The sequence below is a fragment of the Hyaena hyaena genome, unplaced genomic scaffold, assembly GCF_003009895.1.
Source record: "Hyaena hyaena isolate Hyena2069 unplaced genomic scaffold, ASM300989v1 scaffold_1107, whole genome shotgun sequence".
NCBI classification, from domain to species: Eukaryota; Metazoa; Chordata; class Mammalia; order Carnivora; family Hyaenidae; genus Hyaena; species Hyaena hyaena.
In genome coordinates, this window is record NW_024081735.1 from 507,048 (window position 1) to 527,407 (window position 20,360).

The following is a 20,360-nucleotide window of genomic DNA, read 5'->3' on the forward strand; positions in this document are numbered from 1 at the left end:
TAGTTGACATACAATATTATATTAGTTTCAGTGTACAACATAGTGAGTCGACCTTTTATACAGTATGAAATGTTCACCATTATAAATCTTGTTACCATTTGTCACCATACTGTTATAAAAATATTATTGACTATATATTCCCTATGCTATAATTAATATCCCTGTGACTTATTTATTTTTAAGGGTTTACTTAAATTCCAGTTAGTTAACATACAGTGTAATATTAGTTTCAGATGTACAATATAGTGATTCAACACTTCTATGCAACAGCCGGTGTTCATCCCAACAAATGCCCTCCTTAATCCCCATCACCTATTTCACCCATCCTCCCACACACCTCCCCTCTGGTAACCATCAGTTTGTTCTCTACAGTTAAGAGTCTGTTTCTTGCTTTGCCCCGCCCCTCTCTTTTCCCTTTGCTCATTTGTTTTACTTAATTTCCACCTATGAGTGCAATCATATGGTATTTCTCTTTCTCTGGCTGACTTATTTTGCTTACTGTCATAATACACTTTTGCTCCATCTATACTGTTGCAAATAGCAAGCTATCATTCTTTTTGGTTGAGTAATATTCCAGTGTGTGTGTGTGTGTGTGTGTGTGTGTGTACTCAACCGTCTGAGCCACCACTGAGGAGCTTATCATAAAGAAAAGATAAAGAACTCAAATAAATAAAATCACAAATGAGAAAGGAGAAATAACCAACAGCACAGAAATACAATTATAAGAGAATATTATGAGAAACTATACACCAACAAATCAGACAACCTGGAAGAAATGCATAAATTCCTAGAAAAATATAAACTACTAGAACTGAATCAGGAAGAAATAGGAAACTTGAACAGATGGATAACCAGCAACAAAAATCATCAGTAACCAAAAAACTCCCAACAAACAAAACTCCAGGACTAGATGGATTTACAGGTGAACTCTATCAAATAGGTAAAGAGGAGTTAATGCCTATTATCAAACTACACAACATTTCTTCCCTCATTCCTCCCTCCCTCCTTTCCTTCCTTCCTTCCTTCCTTCCTTCCTTCCTTCCTTCCTTCCTTCCTTCCTTCCTTCCTTCCTTCCTTCCTTCCTTCCTTCCTCTCTTTCTTTCTTTCTTTCTTTCTTCCTTTCTTTCTCTCTTTCTTTCTTTCTCTTTCTGTCTTTCCTTCCTTCCTTCTTTCTTTCTTTCTCTCTCTCTTTCTTTCGTTTTTTCTTTCAACACAAACTCCACCAGAATTGAAACCCTGAAGAACTCTCTGGCCAGAAGATATGGTGTGGGTAGGGGTTAGTGCTGGTCTTTAGGGAGGGGGCCCACCACTCTGGGACTGACATAAGCTTGACTGAAAAGGCCAGTCCTGCCAGAACACAGGGGTGGTGGACTTGGCGTAAACAAGTTAGGCAGCCAGTGTTTTCACTGCAATGCTTCCTGCTGGTGGGTCTGTGTTTATGCTAGACAGGGGAGGGAAATGGCATAAGCCATCTCCTTTTCTCCCAGAGAGGCATTTCAGTGAACATATCTCAGTGATGTGCTCCGATAAGAGTGAATAATCTCCCCCTTGTGTGTCCCAGGTGTTCTTCAGATTGATATTTTCATGCCATCTGCCCCCATGTTGCTTGCTTGCCTTCTCTCCAGGAGCAGGGCAGTGCCTCCTGGGCTCTATCCTAGTCAAGCTCACTGATGCTTAAAAGTCCAGACATTAAGCCCTGTAGTTGCAAAAACTCATGAAATTCAGCCTCTCTTGTTTTCCAAGCCAATGGCTTTGGGGAAAAGTTCTATTTGCACTCCTGTGTGTTCTTCGCTCTCACCCTTATCCATGACCATGGCTCCCTTCCCTCTATAGCACCCATGATCTATTTCCTCCCTAAGCCACATCTCTGCACTTCCTTCTTTCTTTGATGTGGCCTCTTCTCCCTTTAGTTGTTGAGTTTGTTCTGTCCATTTGCAGGTCAATTGCTGGAATATTTAGGATGATTTGATAGTTATCTAGTTGTGTTTTGGGAACAAGACAAGCCTAAGGGCCACTTAGTCTGCCACCAACTTCCTCCTTCTTCCTGTGACTTATTTATTTCTAACTGAGTGTTTGTACCACTTAATTCCTCTCACTTATATCACCCATTACTCCTCCCCCGCTTTCCTGTAGCAGTTACCACTTTGGTCTCTATATGTATGAGTTGGTTTCTGGTTTCTGTTTTTCTTTTCTTTTGTTTTGTTTGTTTTGTTTTGCTTTTTCTCTTCTACATGTAAGTGAAATCATAAAGTGTTTGTCTTTCTTGATCTGACATATTTCACTAAGCATAAAACCTACTAGGCCTATCCATGTTGTCAAAAATGACAAAAAATTTATTCTTTTTTTATGATTGAGTAATAATCTAGTGTGTGTGTGTGTGTGTGTGTGTGTGTGTGTGTGTACATTCTTTATCCACTTAACTATCAATAGACACTTGGGTTGCTTCCATATCCTGGGCATTGTAAATAATGCTGCAATAAAAATAGAGTGCCTACAACTTCTTAATGTTTTCATTTTATTCAGATAAATACCGGAAGTGGAATTTTTGTAACTTAAAGTATTTTTACGGTTAAGTTTTTGAGTAATCTTCATATTCTTTTCCATTCCGGCTACACCAAGTTACATTCCCACCAGTAGCACATAAGGGTTCTTTGTCTACAACCTCACCAACACTTGTTATTTATTGTAATTTTGATTCTCACTATTTTGACAAGTATGAGGCAGTATCTCATTGTGGCTTTGAATTGCATTTCCCTGATGATTAGAGATGTGGAGTATCTTTTTATGTGTCTGTTGACCACTATATGTCTTCTTTGAAAGAATGTCTACTCAGTTTCTCTGCCCATTTTTTAATTGTTTGAGGTTTTTGGGGGGGGTGAGGGAGGGTTTGAGTTGTAAGGAATCTTTATATATTTTGGATATTAATCTCTTGTCAATATATCATTTACAAGTGTCATGTGACATTCAGTAGGTTGCATTTTTTTGTTTATTATTTCCTTTGCTGTGTGAAAGATTTTTAATTTTTTGTTGTCCTTGCCTAAGAAGACAGATGCAAAAAATAGTTTAAGGCCTATGTCCAAGAATTTACTGTCTGTGTTTTCCTTTTTTGTGTTTTATGGCTTCAAGTCTTTCATTAGGTTTTGAGTTTATTTTTATATATAGTGGAAAAAAGTTGTCCAGATTCTTTTTGTTTGTTTGTTTGCATGTCCAATTATTTCAACACCATTTATTGAAGACTGTCTTTATACCCTTGTATATTTTTGCGTCCTTTGTGGTTTTAATTTACCATATAAGTACATGTTTATTTCTGGGCTTTCCATTATGTCTATTGTTGTGCCAGTAACATATTATTTTGACTAGATTAGCTTTTTAGTACAGTTTGAAATGTAAGGGGATGATATCTCCAGTTTTGTTTTTCTTTCTAAAGATGGCTTTGGGTATTCAGAGTCTTTGGCAGTTCCAAACAATTTTGGGATAATTTATTCTAGTTCTTTGAAAAATGCCTATTGGGATTCTGATAAAGATTTCATTGTATCTGTAGGTTGTTTTGGGTAGTATGGATATAGTCACAATATTAATTCATCCTGCTATGAACACAGTGTATCTTCCCATTTATGTCATCTCATAATTTCTTATATCAATGTCTTAGTTCAGATACAAGATTTTCATGTCCTTGATTAAATTTATTCCTAGGTATTTTATTCTTGTAGATGCAATTATACATGGCATTGTTTTCTTAATTTCACTTTTTGATAGTTTGTTGTTAGTGTATAAAAATGCAACAGATTTCTACATTTAAATTTTGTATCTTGCAACTTAACTGATTTCATTATTATTTATGGATTATTATTGGAATAATATTCATTATTTCATTTATTATTTATAGTTTTTTAGTAGAGTCTTTAGATTTTCTACCTACTGTATCATGCCATCTGTAAATGGTGAGTTTTACTTTTTCCTTATCAATTTGGATGTCTTTTATTTCTTTGTCTTTTCAGATTAGTGTGGCTAGAACCTACAGTACTGTGTTGAATAAAAACTGGTAAGAATAGACATCTTGTCTTTATCTTGGTCTTAAAGCAAAAACTTCTGGCTTTTCACTGTTGAGAATGATGTTAGTTGTGGGCTTGTAATATATGGCCTTTATTCTGTGGATGGAAAGCAGCTATCCTCACCACTATACCACCAACACCTTTATTATGTGGATATACATTCCCTCTCTACACACTTTCTTGGGAGATTTTATCATAAACATGTTAAATTTTGTCAAGTGCCTTTTCTTGATCATATGATTATATGACTTTAATCTTTCATGTAGTTAATGTGATGTATCAAGTTGATTGATTGCAGTTATTGAACCATCCTTGCATACATGTAAATCCCACTTGATTATGGTATATGATCTTTTTAATGCATTGTTTAATTGCATTTGTTAATATGTTGGTAAGGATTTTTGCATGTGCACTGGGAATATAAGCACATTATATTTTTGGATTTGATGTCCTTATCTGGTTTTGATACCAGGGAAATGCTGGCCACACAGAATGAATTTGGAAGCTTTTCTTTGTTTTCGATTTCGTAACTAATTTGAGAAGAATAGGTATTAAAAGTCTTCTTTAAAAGTCTGGTGGAATTCACCTGTGTAATCATCTGGTCATGGATATGTGTTTGCTGGGAGTTGTTGGATTACTGATTCAATTTCTTTACTAGTAATTGTTTTTCAGATTTTATATTTCTTCTTGATTCTGTTTTAAAAGATGGTATTTTTCTAGAAATTTGTCTGCTTCTGCTAAGTTATCTAGTTTGTTGATGTATAATTGTTCATACTAAGTCTCTCATGATATTCTGTATTTCTTAGGTATCTGTTGTAATTTATCCCTTTCATCTCTGAATGTATTTATTTGGGCCCCCACTCTTTTTTTTCTTGCTGCTCATTTCTTGATGATTCTAGCTAAAGATTTTCCAATTCTCTATATTTTCCCAAAGAAGTAGCTCTTAATTTCCTTGATCATCTCTATGGTGTTTATAGTCTATATTTCAATTATTTCCACTCTCATCTTTTTCATATATATTTTTATATATTTCTAATATACTTAATAGATATGTGTGTTTATACATATATAAATAGATAGCTTTTTCTAGTTCCCTTAGATATAGATAGTTTATTTTAGATTTTTTCTTATTTATTAAGATAGGCCTGTATCAATGTTAACTTTACTCTTGAAGCTGACTTAGATGTATCTCAGAGATTTTGAGACATTATGATTTAATTTTCATTTTTATCTAGGAATTTTTTATTTTCTCATTGATTTCTTCTTTGACCTATTATTTTGTTTAGTAACATATGGAGATATGTTTGAATTTTATCAAATTTTTGCTTGTAATCGATTTCTAGATTCATACCATTGTGCTAGAAAAGATGCATGACATGGTTTCAGTCTTCTTTAATTTAATGGGACTTGTTCTGTGACCTAATATGAAATCTATTCTCCAAAATGCTCCATGTGAACTTAAAAAGATTTTGTACTCTGCTGATTTGGGATGTGACGTTCTGTACATATGTATAAAGTGCATCTAGTCTAATGTGCCTCTATTTCCTTATTGATTTTCTGTTTTGATTATCTTCCTATTGATTCAAATGAAGTGTTAAAGTCTCCTATTATTACTTCATTACTGTCAATTTCTCCTCTTTGTCTCTTAATATTTGCTTATTTGTTTAGATGCTCCTATGTTGACTGCTTGTATATTTACAATTGCTCTATCCTGTTGTTGGATTTTTCCCTTTATCATTATGTAATGCCCTTCTTCATTTCTTGTTACAGTTTTGTTCTAAAATCTATTTTGTCTGATATAAACACTGCTGCCCTACCTTTCTTTTTTTTATTTCCATCTTTTCTCTGTCAGTCAGTATGTGCCTTTAGGTCTGAAGTGAGTTTCTTGTAGAGGGCATATAGATGTTTTGTTTCTTATCCAGTCAGTCACCATTCAGTCTTTGATTAAAGTATTTAGTCCATTTACATTTAAAGTAATTATTGGTAGGTATGAACTCACTGCCATTTTGTTAATCGTTTTCTGGTTGTTTTTTTACTTTTTTTTCTATGTTCCTCTCCGGGTTTTGTTTGTTTGTTCACTTGTTTGTTTTTGGGCTTGAGGTTGTTTTGTGTTCTGCTTTCCTCTCCTGTGTATTGATCACTTTCTTTAGTGTTATGTTCCAACTCCCTTCTGTATTTTGTGTGTGTGATTATAGTAAGTTTTTGGTTTGTGGTTCTCATAAGCTTCATAGATATAACACCCTATGTGTATAACAGTCTATTTTAAGTTAATGGTTGCTTAGGTTCCAACACATTCTATAAGCATTACATTTTTACTACCCCACTCACCATATTTTGTGCTTTTGATACAATATATTACTTCTTTTTATACCGTTATCATTTAACCAATTATGTATAGTTGGTTAAAGACTTTGGTCTTTTAATCTTCATATTAGCTTTATAATCAATGACCTTTAAGAGGTGTTTGGTTTTTGCCAGTGAGATTTCTTCTTTTATAACTTTCACACTTCTATTTATGACTTTTTCTTTTTCCTGAAAAAGCTTAACATTCTTGTAAGTCCAGTTTAGATGTCATGAGCTCCTTTAACTTTTGTTTGTCTGTGAAACCTTTTATCTCTCAAATCTGAATAACCTTGCCAGTTGGAGTATTCTTGGTTTAGGTTTTTCCTTTTCAGCATTTTAAATACATAATGTCCCTTCTTTCTGGCCTATAAAGTTTCTGCTGAAAATTCAGCTGGCAGTTTTATGGGGATTCTCCTGTATGTAACTAGTTAATTTTCTCTTTCAGCTTTTAAGATTCTCTGTATTTAATTTTTGCCGTTTTGGTTAGTATGGGTCTTGTTGTGGACCACTTTGCATTCATCTTGCTTGGAGTTGTGTGTGCTTCCTAGACCCGGATGGATGTCTCTTTGCCTCCTCAAGTCAGTATAGTTTTCTGCTATTTTTTATTCAAATAAGTGTTTTCCATTTTATATTTTCTTCTTCTGAGATTCTTGCAATGCAAATATTAGTAAGCTTGATGTTGTCCAGAGTTCTTTTAATTATTCTCAGTTTTAAAAATTCTTCAGCTTCTGGGATTTCCACTATCCTATCTCCCAGATTGCTGTTCCCTTCTTATACATCACCTAATTTTCTGTTGATTAAATTTCAGTTATCATACTCTGATTGAATTTTTCAATATGTTCCATTTCTTTATATGTTCCATTTCTTTGTTGAAATTCCACTGTGCTCATCCTTTCTTCTCCTGAGTTTGGTGAGCATCTCTTTCATTATTACTTTGAACTTTTTATCAGGTAGATTGTTTCTCTCCATTTCATTTTTATCTGTTTCTGAGATTTTGTCTTGTTCTTTCATTTGAAACATATTCCTCTCTCTCCTGACTGTTTCACCTGACTCTGTATTTGTTTCTTTGTGTTTTTTTTTATTTTAAATGTTTATTTATTTTTTAAGGACAGAGAGAGAGAGAGAAACAGAGCATGAGCAGGGAAGGAGAAGAGAGAGAGGGAGACACAGAATCTGAAGCAGGGGCAAGCTCTGAGCTGTCAGCGCAGAGCCTGATGTAGGGCTAGAACTCATTGACTGTGAGATGCTTAACCAACTGAGCCACCCCAGTGCCCCCTCTGTATTTCTTTCTATGTATAAGTAGATTAGCTAGTCTCCTGATGTTGAAGGTATGGTCTTACTAAAGGTACTTTTTGGGGCACAAAAATGAAATTCCTCCTGGTCATGAGAATCAGGTGCTCCAGGGGCGTCTCCTATGTGGTGTGTACTCTTCTGTTGTAGCTAGGCCATAATTACTGTGAACACACTGGTCGGGGGCTGGTCTCCACTCTGACTGGCTGTGAATCCTTGCTGCAAGTGCTGCAGGCACACTGGTGGGAAGACTTTTCTCCTTTATGGCTGGCTGAGAGGATTGGGTAAGGATATTGAGAACCTACTATTGGATTGAACAAGCCCCAGTAAAGTTGGCTGTGTGGCTTGGCCACAGATGTTGCAGGCACACTGGTTGCTTTTAAGGGACTCCAGTCCTGGTGAGGTCACCCACTGGTTGTGGCAGGATGGGAGCTAGTTTGGTTGGGGTATTGCCCCCACCTGAGGCCATCCACTGGGTTTCGTGGGCAAAAGCCTTTTGCAGGGGGGCCAGACTTCACCAAAGCTGCCTCCTGTGTGTGAAAGGATGAGAACCACTCTTTTTATAGCTACTTTGTTGTAAAAAGTAGGGCACTATAAAAGAATATTTAAGGCATATTAAATTAATAAGTTCTTATAAAGGAAAGTTAAAATATTTATTATGACATAAAAAAATAAAAAGAATTCCAAGAACTGATAGTGGTTATCCCAAATTAAGTGATAAATATACTATACTTAACACTTAATTGTATCTCTGTGTTTATACATAGAGATAAAACATATAAATAAAATTTATATAATAATTTTAAAATATGTTAATATAAATAAAATAATTTTCATTTTAATTTCAATAATATTTACATAATGGCTGTTTTAATGAGATACTCCTTCAGCAAAAGCAAAAAGAATGATAAAAATATAAACATGAGTAAAGTTTAAAGCCACAAGAAAAATTCTCTAGCTAATGTACTGTCATAATATAAGACAAGAACAATTATTGAAATTGAAGTACATTTTATAATAACAGATTGAGTATTCCAACATTTAGCAATGTTTTATAAAAGCTATATGCCACAAGAAACAAAAACACAAAAGCAGGGTGCCTGGGTGGCTCAGTTGGTTAGGCATGTGACTTCGGCTCAGGTCATGATCTCATGGCTCGTGGGTTCGAGCCCACATTGGGCTCTGTGCTAACAGCTAGCTCAGAGCGTGGAGCCTGTTTCAGATTCTGTGTCTCCCTCTCTCTCTGACCCCTGCCCCCCGCTCATGCTGTCTCTATCTCTCTCTCAAAAATAAATAAAACATTAAAAAATTTTAAAAAAATCATGACAAAGAACAAAACTGCAGTAGAGAGAATCAAAAAGGGCAAAGGTATTCTCATTGAAAAGGCTTAGTAAAATTAATAAAATTGATTGCTGAAGACAAAAATTAAGACGAACATTTTATATCTAGATGAAACTTGAGAATTCCATTATGATTCTCACAGATATTAAACAGGTAATAAAGCCATAGTATGAATGCATTTTAATATCTGTATGAAATAGAAAATTTCTAGAAAATGCAAATTACCAAACTGTAGGACATCTAAAAGGAACCTGGGCAAACCTAACATTAAAGTAACTGAATTCATTATATAAACCTTCATATAAAAAATTCATATAAAAACTCAGATGGCATCAGTAGTGAATAATGACACTTAAAAATATAACAGTAATCATATTGTTGCAGCCATTATGGAAAACAATAGGCCGGTTCCTTAAAAAAAATTAAAGATAGAAATACCATAACACGCAGAAATTCTACTTTTCATGATTTATCAAAAAAAAAAATGAAAACTTTAATTCCAAAAGATATAAGCATCCATATGTTTATTGGGGCATCATTTATAATAGCCTAAATATGGAAGCAGCATAGATGTCCCTAGTAGATGAATAAATAAGAGGATAAATATATATATATATGTGTGTGGAAAGACTTCCCTGCCCCTACCAACAAGGAGACTTTGTACCAGGTCCTGATTTTAGTGTTCGAATCCCACAACCTGAAGCTGAAGAAGCCGCCCGGGGTGCACATGCCGTCGGCCATGACGGTGTACGCTCTGGTGGTGGTGTCTTACTTCCTCATTACCGGAGGAATACTTGATGATGTTAGTGTTGAACCTTCAAGCGTTGGCTCCATGACCGATGACCATGGACCTCAGAGACCAGTAGCTGTCTTGGCCTACAGAGTAAATGGACGATATATTATAGAAAGACTCGCATCCAGCTTCCTGTTCACAATGGGAGGTTTAGGTTTCATAATCCTGGACCAATCGAACGCACCAAACATTCCAAAAGTCAATAGATTTCTTCTTCTAGTCACTGGATTCGTCTGTGTCCTTTTGAGATTTTTACTGGCTAGAGTACTCATGAGAATGAAACTGCTGGGCTATCTGATGGGTTCAAATGCCTTTTGAGAAGAAATATGTGGATACTGGATTTGCTCCTGCTAATGAAGTTTTAAAGGCTGTACCAATCCTCTCATGTGAACTGTGGAAAAGAATGAAGCAGCAAAAAAGAAGCATCTAGTGAAAACATAGGAAACAAGTTAAAGCTTGAACTAGAATGTCTTGATATCAAAGAGACAAGCTTATCACAGTATTTTTCCTGCTGGCCTGTGCCGATGTACCAATGATGTAACGTGGCATTTTTTTCTTAGTTTTTCATTTCTTAGAGAAAATATACTCCATTTCTACAACTATAATACTGAATAAAGTGATTATTTTTTACAGCCCCCTTAACATTTTTTGGAGATGACATGTGTGACTTTCAAAAATTAATGTAAAACCAGGAAGCCAGATCCCATAAGCTAAGAACTCTGGACAGACGATCAGCTTTACCTATGGTGCTTTGCCTTTAAACAGAGTGTGCGACAATACGTTATTTCAGATGTGTCTGCAAGAACGTTTCCTGCACAATAAGATGTATGAAAGAAGTAGAAATAATTTTTGTAATTAAAAAATGCATATATATGTTGTACACACACACACACACACACACACATATATATATAAAATCTTGCAATTTACAACAATGTGAATAGACTTAGAGGGTACTATGCTAAGTGAAATAGGTCAGAGTAAGACAAACACCATATATTTACTTATATATGGAATCTAAAATAAAAACAATTGTATAAACAAACAAACAAATCAGAAATGCACAAAACAAGCTGGTGGTTGCTCGGGGGCGGGGGGTGAAGAGGACAAAATAGGTAAAGAAGATTAAGAGATAGAAAAATCCCAGTTACTAAATAAATAAATCACAAGAAGGAAAAGTACAGCATAGAGAATATAGTCAATAATATTGTAATAACTTTATATGGTGACAGAGAACACTACGCTTATCATGGTGAGCAGTGAGTAGTATAAGAATTGTCAAATCACTATATCATACACCTGAAATTAATATGTGTCAACTATACTTCAATTAATTATATATACAGAAAGATAATATATATTACATATAGTATTAATTATATATATAATATATATTATAAATTACATATAAATATATATTATATATAACAGCAGTACACTTTCACAAAAAAAGTTGAGGAATTACCTATATGGATAGAAAGTCTTTCAGGAACTAGAAAAAAAAATGCTTTCCAATATAGCTTTAATAATAAAACAGCCATCAATGAAAACACAGTCTAATCTCTTTGTGAATGGGTGAAGAAAAAAATCTTATACACACTATTACATTTCACAAGATAGATTTTTGCTGTGACATTTTCCTTGTAGTTCATATGAAAATAGTGAATATTCATTGTGATCATTTCTTTGACTCACATGTTAATTAGAAATATATTACTAAATTTCAAACTATATAAGGATCTTCAAATTTTTGGTTACTGACTTCTATTTTAAATAAACTATAGTTAGAGAATCTTCTGTGAAGCTGGAAATGGTCCATTTGTATTTTTCTAATGTTTATTTATTATTGAGAGAGAGAGAGAGACAGAGTGTGAGTGGATAAGGGGTAGAGAGAGAGGGAGACACAGAATCAGAAGCAGAGCGTCCGACTTCGGCTCAGGTCATGATCTCACAGTTCATGAGTTGGAGCCCCACATCAGGCTCAGAGATGGTAGCTCAGAGCCTGGAGCCTGCTTCAGATTCTGTGTCTCCCTCTCTCTCTGTCCCTCCCCTGCCCACACTCTATCTCTCTTTCTCAAAAATAAATAAACATTAAAAAAAAATGCTAGGAAGATGTGAAACAGTTACAAGTCACCAGAGGCAATTAGAAAGATGCATGATAAGAGTTTTAATAAGGGATATCATGATGGGAATATAAAATATACGAAATAGTAATTATAATTAATAATAATATTAATAAACAATAGATTTTGGACTGATGCTACCAAGGCTTAATAAATTAATGAACTTCAGGAGGTGATGAGGAAAGAGGACAGAGAAAATTAAGAAAAATACAAGCATTTCTTGAGAACTGATTTAGTAATGGAGGTAGAGATTACTTAACATTTGCACATGTTTAACGTTAGGCCCCCATCCTCAGAGTTTGGGAATTCATCTTACAAAAACCTGGAGTTTTAAAACATTAAAGGACAGCTTTCATATGGCTAGCGTGGACCCACTCTGTTGTATAGAAAACAAATCGTCTGAGTCTCTGATAAAAAAGTTGAATTAAACCGTCTTGACTCCAGCCTGGGATCTTTCTGTTCACAAGGTCTGCTTTTAAAGAAAAAAAACCAAAGCTGTATCACTTCCTGTTTCCTAGGTCAGACTTAGAACAGATACAAAGGTTCTAAGTAATGATCTTTGCAAAACACATCAATATAAATTAAATTAATACATCAATTTTCACATTATTTTCACATAAGCCCAATATTAAACCATGCTAAGATCTCTGAAGTATTTCGTGAAGAAAAATGACAAACAGAAAAGTCCACAAGAGATCTTTGAAATCTGAGCATTCGGATTGATAAGTATGAAGTTAGGTACATAAGTCTAAGTCCTATAACAAAATGTACTTCAATAAGTACATTTTTTTCCTTTTTGAAATAAGTGTTAGCAAGTAAATAAACTTCTACTCTTCATTACGAGAATATAGGGTGCTTTGCAATTTTTTCTGAATTTATAATGGCACATACCACTCCTTTATGTTTCATCTTTTATTATTAGTTCTTTAGAATAGCAAAGACTTTTCCCAAACTCCCCAAGTTTACACACATCTAAGAATTTAAATGCCAATTTTTATAATCTTGAGTCAGGATTTTCTCATTTAGCTAGGTTTTTTTTAATTTTTTTTATTTTTTTAATGTTTTATTTATTTCTGAGAGAGAGACGCACACAGACACACAGTGTGAACAGGGGAGGGGCAGAGAGAGAGGGAGACACAGAATCTGAAGCAGGCTCCAGGCTCTGAGCTGTCAGCACAGAACCTGACACGGGGCTCGAACCCATGAACCGTGAGATCATGACCTGAGCCGAAGTCCTATGCTTAACCAACTGAGCCACCCAGGTACCCCTCATTTAGCTAGGTTTTAAACAACATATTCAAGAAAGTCTTGCCAATGAGAGCTTTTAGAAATTTAGTCTTCTTTTTCCTCTTCCTTTCTCAGTGAATCTGTAGTTGATCCTGCATCTGGTATGCCAAAGATGTTCACTTCTGTTAGGCTAAAGGGTTTTGATAAATCTATTTTCCAAAAATGAAAAGTAAAAAGCAAAAAACTAAACATTAAACACAGCATTAAATACAAAAATTTAGTAAATAAAATTTTATATATATTAATCTCCCATAAATCTTATCTTTATGTAGACAATTTTAAACTGTAAGACACAGTTCTCCAATTCTATAATGCCAATTATTTTTGGAACACATCACTTTTAACCAGACAAAAAAAGAAAAACAAATTAGTCTCTTAAAATGATTTTATTATTACTCAAACCAGTATGAAAACATGTAAAATTTTATACATACAAGAAAACTGACAATGTGTGTACACATAGATCTCATCATATGTTTATTTAAATGTGTTTTGTGTTGTATTGTATTGTATGTATGTATGTATGATTTATTTATTTATTTATTTATTTATTTATTTATTTATTTATTCTCAAGTTAGTTAACATACAGTGTGATCTTAGCTTCAGGAGTAGAACCCTATGATTCATCTCTTACATATGACATCCAGTACTCATCCCCAAAAGTGGCCTCCTTAATTCCTACCTCCCACTTAACCCACCCCCTCACCCCCATCACCCCTCAGTTTGCTCTTGGCATTTGAGTCTCTTATGATTTGCCTGCCTCCCTGTTTTTATCTTATTTCTCCTTCCCTTCCTCTATGTTCAGCATTAAGTTTCTCAAATTCCACATATGTGTGAAATCATATTTCTTTCTCTGACTGAATTATTTCACTTAACATAATACCCTCCAGTTCCATCCACATTGTTGCAAACGGCAAGATTTCATTTTTCACCACTGAGTAGTATTCTGGTGTGTGCGCGTGTGTGTGTGTGTGTGTGTGTGTGTGTATACATTCATACACACACACACACACACACATATATATACATATATATATATACCACATTTTCTTAATTCTTTTTTAATGTTTTTTTATTTCTGAGAGAGAGGGCATGAGCAAGGGAGAGTCAGAGAGAGAGAGAGAGACACAGAATCTAAAGACGGGCTCCAGTCTCTGAACTAGCTGCCAGCACAGAGCCCGATGCGGGGCTCAAACCCACGAACCGTGAGATCATGACCTGAGCCGAAGTCCGACACTCAGTCGACTGAGCCGCCCAGGCGCCCCAATACCACATCTTCTTAATCCATTCATTGATTGATGGACATTTGGGCTCCTTCCATAATTTGGCTATTGTTGACAACACTGCTATATACATTGCATGTGCTCCTTTGAATCAGCATTTTTGTATCCTTTGGATAAATTCCCAACTGCTGAGTCGTAGGGTAGTTCTAGTTTTAGTATTTTGAGGAGCCTCACACTGTTTTCCAGAAGGGCTGCACCAGTTTGCATTCCCACCAACAGTGCAGTAGATTCCCATGTCTCCACATCCTCACCATCTGTTGTTTACTGAGGTGTTAATTTTAGCCACTCTGACTGGTATAATTAAATGTGTTTTTTTTAAGAAAACACCATTCCTCAGAGGAATAGGATATTCAATGTTTTCAACACATTTGTAAAGTCACCTTTATTCACTGAGTCACATAGTATATTTAAATTTCTTTCTGACAAATCCATTTTGTAATGTCAGATTTCATTTATTGTATTGTCTTGTAAATGTGATCAATAATAAATCATTAATCATGGATGTTAATATTATTTTTAATGAGAGGTGACTGAATTTTGACACAAGCCATATCAACTCAGTCCCTAAACTTCCAGATCCTTTCCACCTATGTATGCATGGCCAAATTCTGTATGCTCGTAAGTATGGAAGATTAGTCTTCCTCTCTTCTAATATGTTTGTGAATATCTTTAGATCAATCCCATTTTTTCTGCTAGTGTCTTATCTACTTCACTGCCCTGAAACTTCCTCATTTCATTCTTTGTACTATTTCTGTTGTCAAGAAATATGTTTACAGAAATAGCTTCATTTCAGACCTTTCCATTAAACAATTCACACATAGTTCAGGCCATGATTTCCACCACCTTGTCAGTACACAGCACCTCTGACAGTGTTGACCTTGGGGGCTGAGCTATACATCCCTGAAAGCCACAGAGGTTCTACCACATCACAACTTTGGCAGTGCTCATGCTCACTCTATATCTATAGGTGTGAGCAGAGAGATGCTGAGGCACACAACCACCAACTCACACTCACAGTGATCCTTCTATTTACTCTTCTGTTATGCATCTATTCAGCTTTTGTACACATTCGATTTTATTGGTTATATTTCACTTCTAAGTACTTCTGAGTATAAGAGTTATGCCACCTCTTTTCAATTCCTCGTATCAATAGCCTGAAAATCAACAAATAGGTTATCTTGCTGTTGCTATTACTTGATAGAACATATGAAAAACACTGAGACAGTAAACAGTGTATCTTTGAACATGCTGTGTTTTATGTGAAATATTCTTTACTCCCTTTTGTTTGGTTAGATCTTAAATATCCCAGAAAATTCGTTTCAGACCACCTCCCACAGCCTACATTTGTGTGGGACCCATTTTGTATACTGCTAACACAGCCCAGATTCACCTTAATCAGTGTATTATTGCATTATACCATGTTGTCTGTGTCTTATTCTTTCATAGACCACAAGTGGTCTGTGGCCTTTGCTTACTTATCTTAGCAACCTAGGACTGACACAATGATAAGCTGCATATGTGAACTTACTAAATGTGAGTTTAGTGAATAAATAAATGGGGTAGAATTTATGCTACTTCCTAGAATTTCTATTTATTCTGTATCACAGGTAGAAAAGCACAAAATGTTTAGGGTATAACCAAGGTAAGTATCTTTCCTTTTTTGTTTTGTTTTGTTTTCATTTACTGACAGTTGTAATTTTTAAATTGAATGAAGAAAAAGAGCACTGGGTGATGTGTGCAAGTGTCACTATATTGTACACCTGCAACTAATAATATAGTGTATTATATTGTATGTTACCTCTGTTTAAAAAAGAGAGAAGTGTTTGTGACAGATATAAAATATAAGCAATTAGAATCCAATATTTTAAAAAATGAACATAATGGGAAAATTTAAATGGCTAATAGAGTTGAATTTCCATCTTTTTTACTTTTATAGGCAGCTCTCTTCAACACTAGACTCAACCATCTACAATTGAAACAAAAAACTGCTCATTTTAAATTACAGCCAAATTAGTGAATGCAATCAACAAGCATTAAAATTACAAGTTTGACTTAAAAGTAATGAGTCTGCAAACATGATCCATTTGTTCCTGTGTTTATTTTGTTCATCTCTGTTTTTAATTAGCAAAAGCTTGATATGATTTTTGGTATGTTATAAATAAATCTTAAACTATCAAATTTGCTTTCACTGTGTAGATATAGCCCTATGATTATATACAGTATCAAAACAAAGAAAATCATCACAGATAAAGAAGAACAATCCAAAACGGTAAATGTGTCAAGCATCCAAAGAAGACATAAAAATCCTTAGTGTAAATGCACTTAATGTTAGAGTATGTTAAAGTATAAAATTCATGAGGCAAAACTGATAGACCTGTATGGAGAAATAAGTTTACTATCATAGGCGAAGACTTCAACACACATCTATGAGTAATTGACAGATCCAGCAAACAGAAAATCAGTAAAGCTATAGTTGACTTGACAGCACTATCAGTCAACTTGGCATGGTTGACATGCACAGAATGATTTCTCTAACCACAGTAGAATACACATTCTTCTCAAACTTTACCGAACATTCACCAGGGTCAACTATATAAAACATACCTTGACAAGTTTAAAAGAATAGAAATTATACAAAATATTTTCACAGAACACAATTGAATTAACATAGAAATTAATAGGGGCGCCTGGGTGGCTCACCTGTTTCGACTTCAGCTCAGGTCATGATCTCGTGGTTCATGGACTCAAGCCCTGCATCAGGTTCTGTGCTGACAGTTTGGAGCCTGGAGCCTGCTTCGGATTCTGTGTCTCCTTCCCTCTCTCTATTCTTCCACCACTTATGCTCTCTCTCTCAAAATTAAATAAACACTTAAAAAATTATCAAGAAATTAGTAAGAGATAACCAGGAAATCTTCAAACAATTGGCGCTAAAACAAGTAAAACTCTTATAAAAACAAATGATTCAAAGAAGTCTGAAGAGAAATTAAAGTATATTTTCAGCTAAATGAAGATGCAACTTATCAAAATTTATGAGCTACAGCAAAAGCAATGTTTACAGGGGAACCATCTAGCATTAAGTGCATATAATAGAAAAATAAAAACATAAAAATATCTATGCTTCCATCTTAAGAAACAAAAAAAAAAAAGATGAGCAATCTAAACTTGAAGCAAATAGGGGGAAAATGTAATAAAAACTAGAGCAGAAATCAATGAAATTGAAAATAGAAAGTAAAAGGCAAAAGTAAAAAAAACAAAAGCTGATTCTTTAAAAATAAATAAAATTGATAAAATTCTAGTCAAACTAACACGAAACAAAAACCAGAGAAAGAAGACACAAATTACTAACATCAAAAATGAAAGAGACATTATTACAGATTTTGTTAAAATAATGTGATATTATGGCAATGAGAAAGAATGAAATCTGGCCATGTGTAGCAACATGGATGGACCTTGAGGGTGTTATGCTGAGCGAAATAAGTCAGGCAGAGAAGGACAAATACCATATGTTTGCACGTATAGGAGGATTAGGAGGAACTTGACGGAGGAACAAGGGGGAGAAGAAGGGCGGAAATGGTGGGGGAAAGGGAGAGAGGCAAACCATGAGAGACTCTTGAATGCTGACAAAAACTGAGGACTGATGGATGTGGGGGGGAGGGGGGAGGGGCATGGAGGAGGGCACTTTGGGGATGAGCACTGGGTGTTATGTGGAAACTAATTTGACAATAAACTCTTTGTAAAAAAAATAATAATAAAAAAATAAAAATAAAAAAAATAATGTGATATTAACATAAAGGTAACTATAAGAGAGTAATAAAAGAGGATAGAGTGCAGGAAAAAAATGGTCTTCTATATTATGGTCTTCTATATTTTGACAGATGCTATTTCCTTTTAATATTTGTAGCATCTATAGCTATCATTTTATATTTTCTCTATCATTTTATATTTTCTTTCTCATTTTTTTTCTTTTTCTTTCTTTCTTTCTTTCTTCCTTCTTTTTTCCCTCCTCTTTCTTTCTCTCTTCTTTCTTTCTTTCTTTCTTTCTTTCTTTCTTTCTTTCTTTCTTTCTTCCTTCCTTCCTTCCTTCCTTCCTTCCTTCCTTCCTTCCTTCCTTCCTTCCTTCCTTCCTTCCTTCCTGCCTTTCTACCTAGAGGTTTATCAGTGTTATTAATTTTTCAAAAAAAAAACAACAAACCCTTGCTTTTTGTTTACTGAATATGTTTCTGATTTATTTTCTATTTTTGTTCTCATCACAATTATTTTCTTTTTACATTGTTTTGTGTTTAAATTTTTATTCTTTATTATATTTACTTAAGTATAAGCTTAATTAAGTGATATGAAACTTCACTTTCTCTTTCTCTTAAATCATTTGATGCTATAAATTTCTCTCCAAGTACTACTTTAGCTTCTTCCCACAAATGTTGATATGTTGTATTTTTACTTTTATTCAGTTCAAAATATTTTTTAATTACACATATATTGAAAGCTTGGTATTGTCACACGGATCTTTGGAAAGCTCTTTATTTTGCATTAATTTTGGGAGGGAGGGCTTCTTCAAATTGTCTGACTTCTGTTGACCTCTCTTCAAATTTGCTGACCAAGAGTGCCATCTCTAATCTGTTCAGTTCATCCAAAAAATATTCCATTTCATTTATACATAGTAGTTCTAGAATTTTCTTTAAGTTATATTTTATAGTTACTCTTTCTCTGCTGATTCTCTGTATTATCATCATGTGTATACCAGATTTGAATATATTCATAACAACTTTTTAATTTCTTGAATGGTAGTAGCAACAGCTCATTCAATTTAAGGATTGGTTTCTGTTGATTGCTTTTAAAATACGGTTTGCACTTTCCTGTTTCTTTACATGCCTAGTGACTTTTGACTAAATACTGTATATGATACATGTGTTTCCCAAACTCTGGATTCTGTTATGTTCCTCTGAAGTGTAGTTTTTGTTCAAGAGTCAGTTAACACATCTAGCATAAAACTCCAAAATTATACTACACTGTATTGGCCACCCACTAAAATCCACTTAGTTTTTTCAGTCCCAGAAACCCTCTTTTCACTGGGTCTCCTCTGTCTCCCCTGCATCTGAGCAGTTATGAGCTTAGTAGAGGAGTCAGGTAGATTTAAAAAAAAACGTAAGTGTATTTATCAATTTTGAGAGAAAGGGAGTAGGAGGGGAAGAGATAGAGAGAGAGAGAGAGAAAGGGAGAGAGAATATTCCAAGCAAGCTCCACACTGTCATTGCAGAGCCCAGTGGGAGGCTTGAACCCATGAACCAGGAGATCATGACCTGAGCTGAAACCAGGAGTTGGACACTTAACCGACTTAGCCATCCAGGTGTCCCATGGAGACAGGCAGATTTTATTAACATATTTGGAGGCTCATCTCTTCCATGGCTTTTCTTTTCCAAAATCTCCCTCCAATTTTTTTTCCTTTCAGATCAAAATGCTTTCCATTGATTTCTGAACTTAATAAACCTACAGTTTTCAGCCATCCTAACATGGTAAGTATTAAAAAGTACTCTCAGACAAATATTTGAAAACTTGGAAGTCTCTCAGTTTTAGTTTGACATTTGACTAAAGTTTCCAATATGAATTTTTTTTGGTATTTAACTCTATCTATTGTTTTCTTGACAAGAGTGTTGCAGCAGTTTTAAGGTGGTCCAACATATTTTGAAGAGAAAGTTCTCCCAAGCAATTTTAACTGTCACAGTTTTGGATTGTGGTTTTATGTTGAAAAACTACACCAACATAATAGGTAACATTTATTATGTTTTAAAAACAACATTACAGGGGTGCCTGGGTAGCTCAGTTGGTTAAGCCTCCAACTTCAGCTCAGGT

At 34.6% G+C, this 20,360-nt stretch overlaps 1 protein-coding gene across 1 annotated transcript; it reads left to right on the forward strand.

Annotated features, from left to right (window-relative positions):
• Positions 1-843: 843 nt before the first annotated feature.
• On the forward strand, positions 844-10,137 carry LOC120224083 (oligosaccharyltransferase complex subunit OSTC-like). Its single transcript, XM_039222316.1, has 2 exons — positions 844-940; positions 9,656-10,137. Exons 1-2 carry the CDS (start codon positions 844-846, stop codon positions 10,135-10,137), a joined length of 579 nt encoding a protein of 192 aa, XP_039078247.1.
• Positions 10,138-20,360: the final 10,223 nt, after the last annotated feature.

What these genes read in the sequence shown, in the direction of transcription:
- LOC120224083 (XM_039222316.1), top strand. Translation starts at nt 844, where the DNA reads ATGGATAACCAGCAACAAAAATCATCAGTAACCAAAAAACTCCCAACA. An exon ending in AGGTGAACTCTATCAAATAG is followed by an intron (nt 941 to 9,655) that starts GTAAAGAGGAGT and finishes GTGTGTGGAAAG; the next exon opens with ACTTCCCTGCCCCTACCAAC.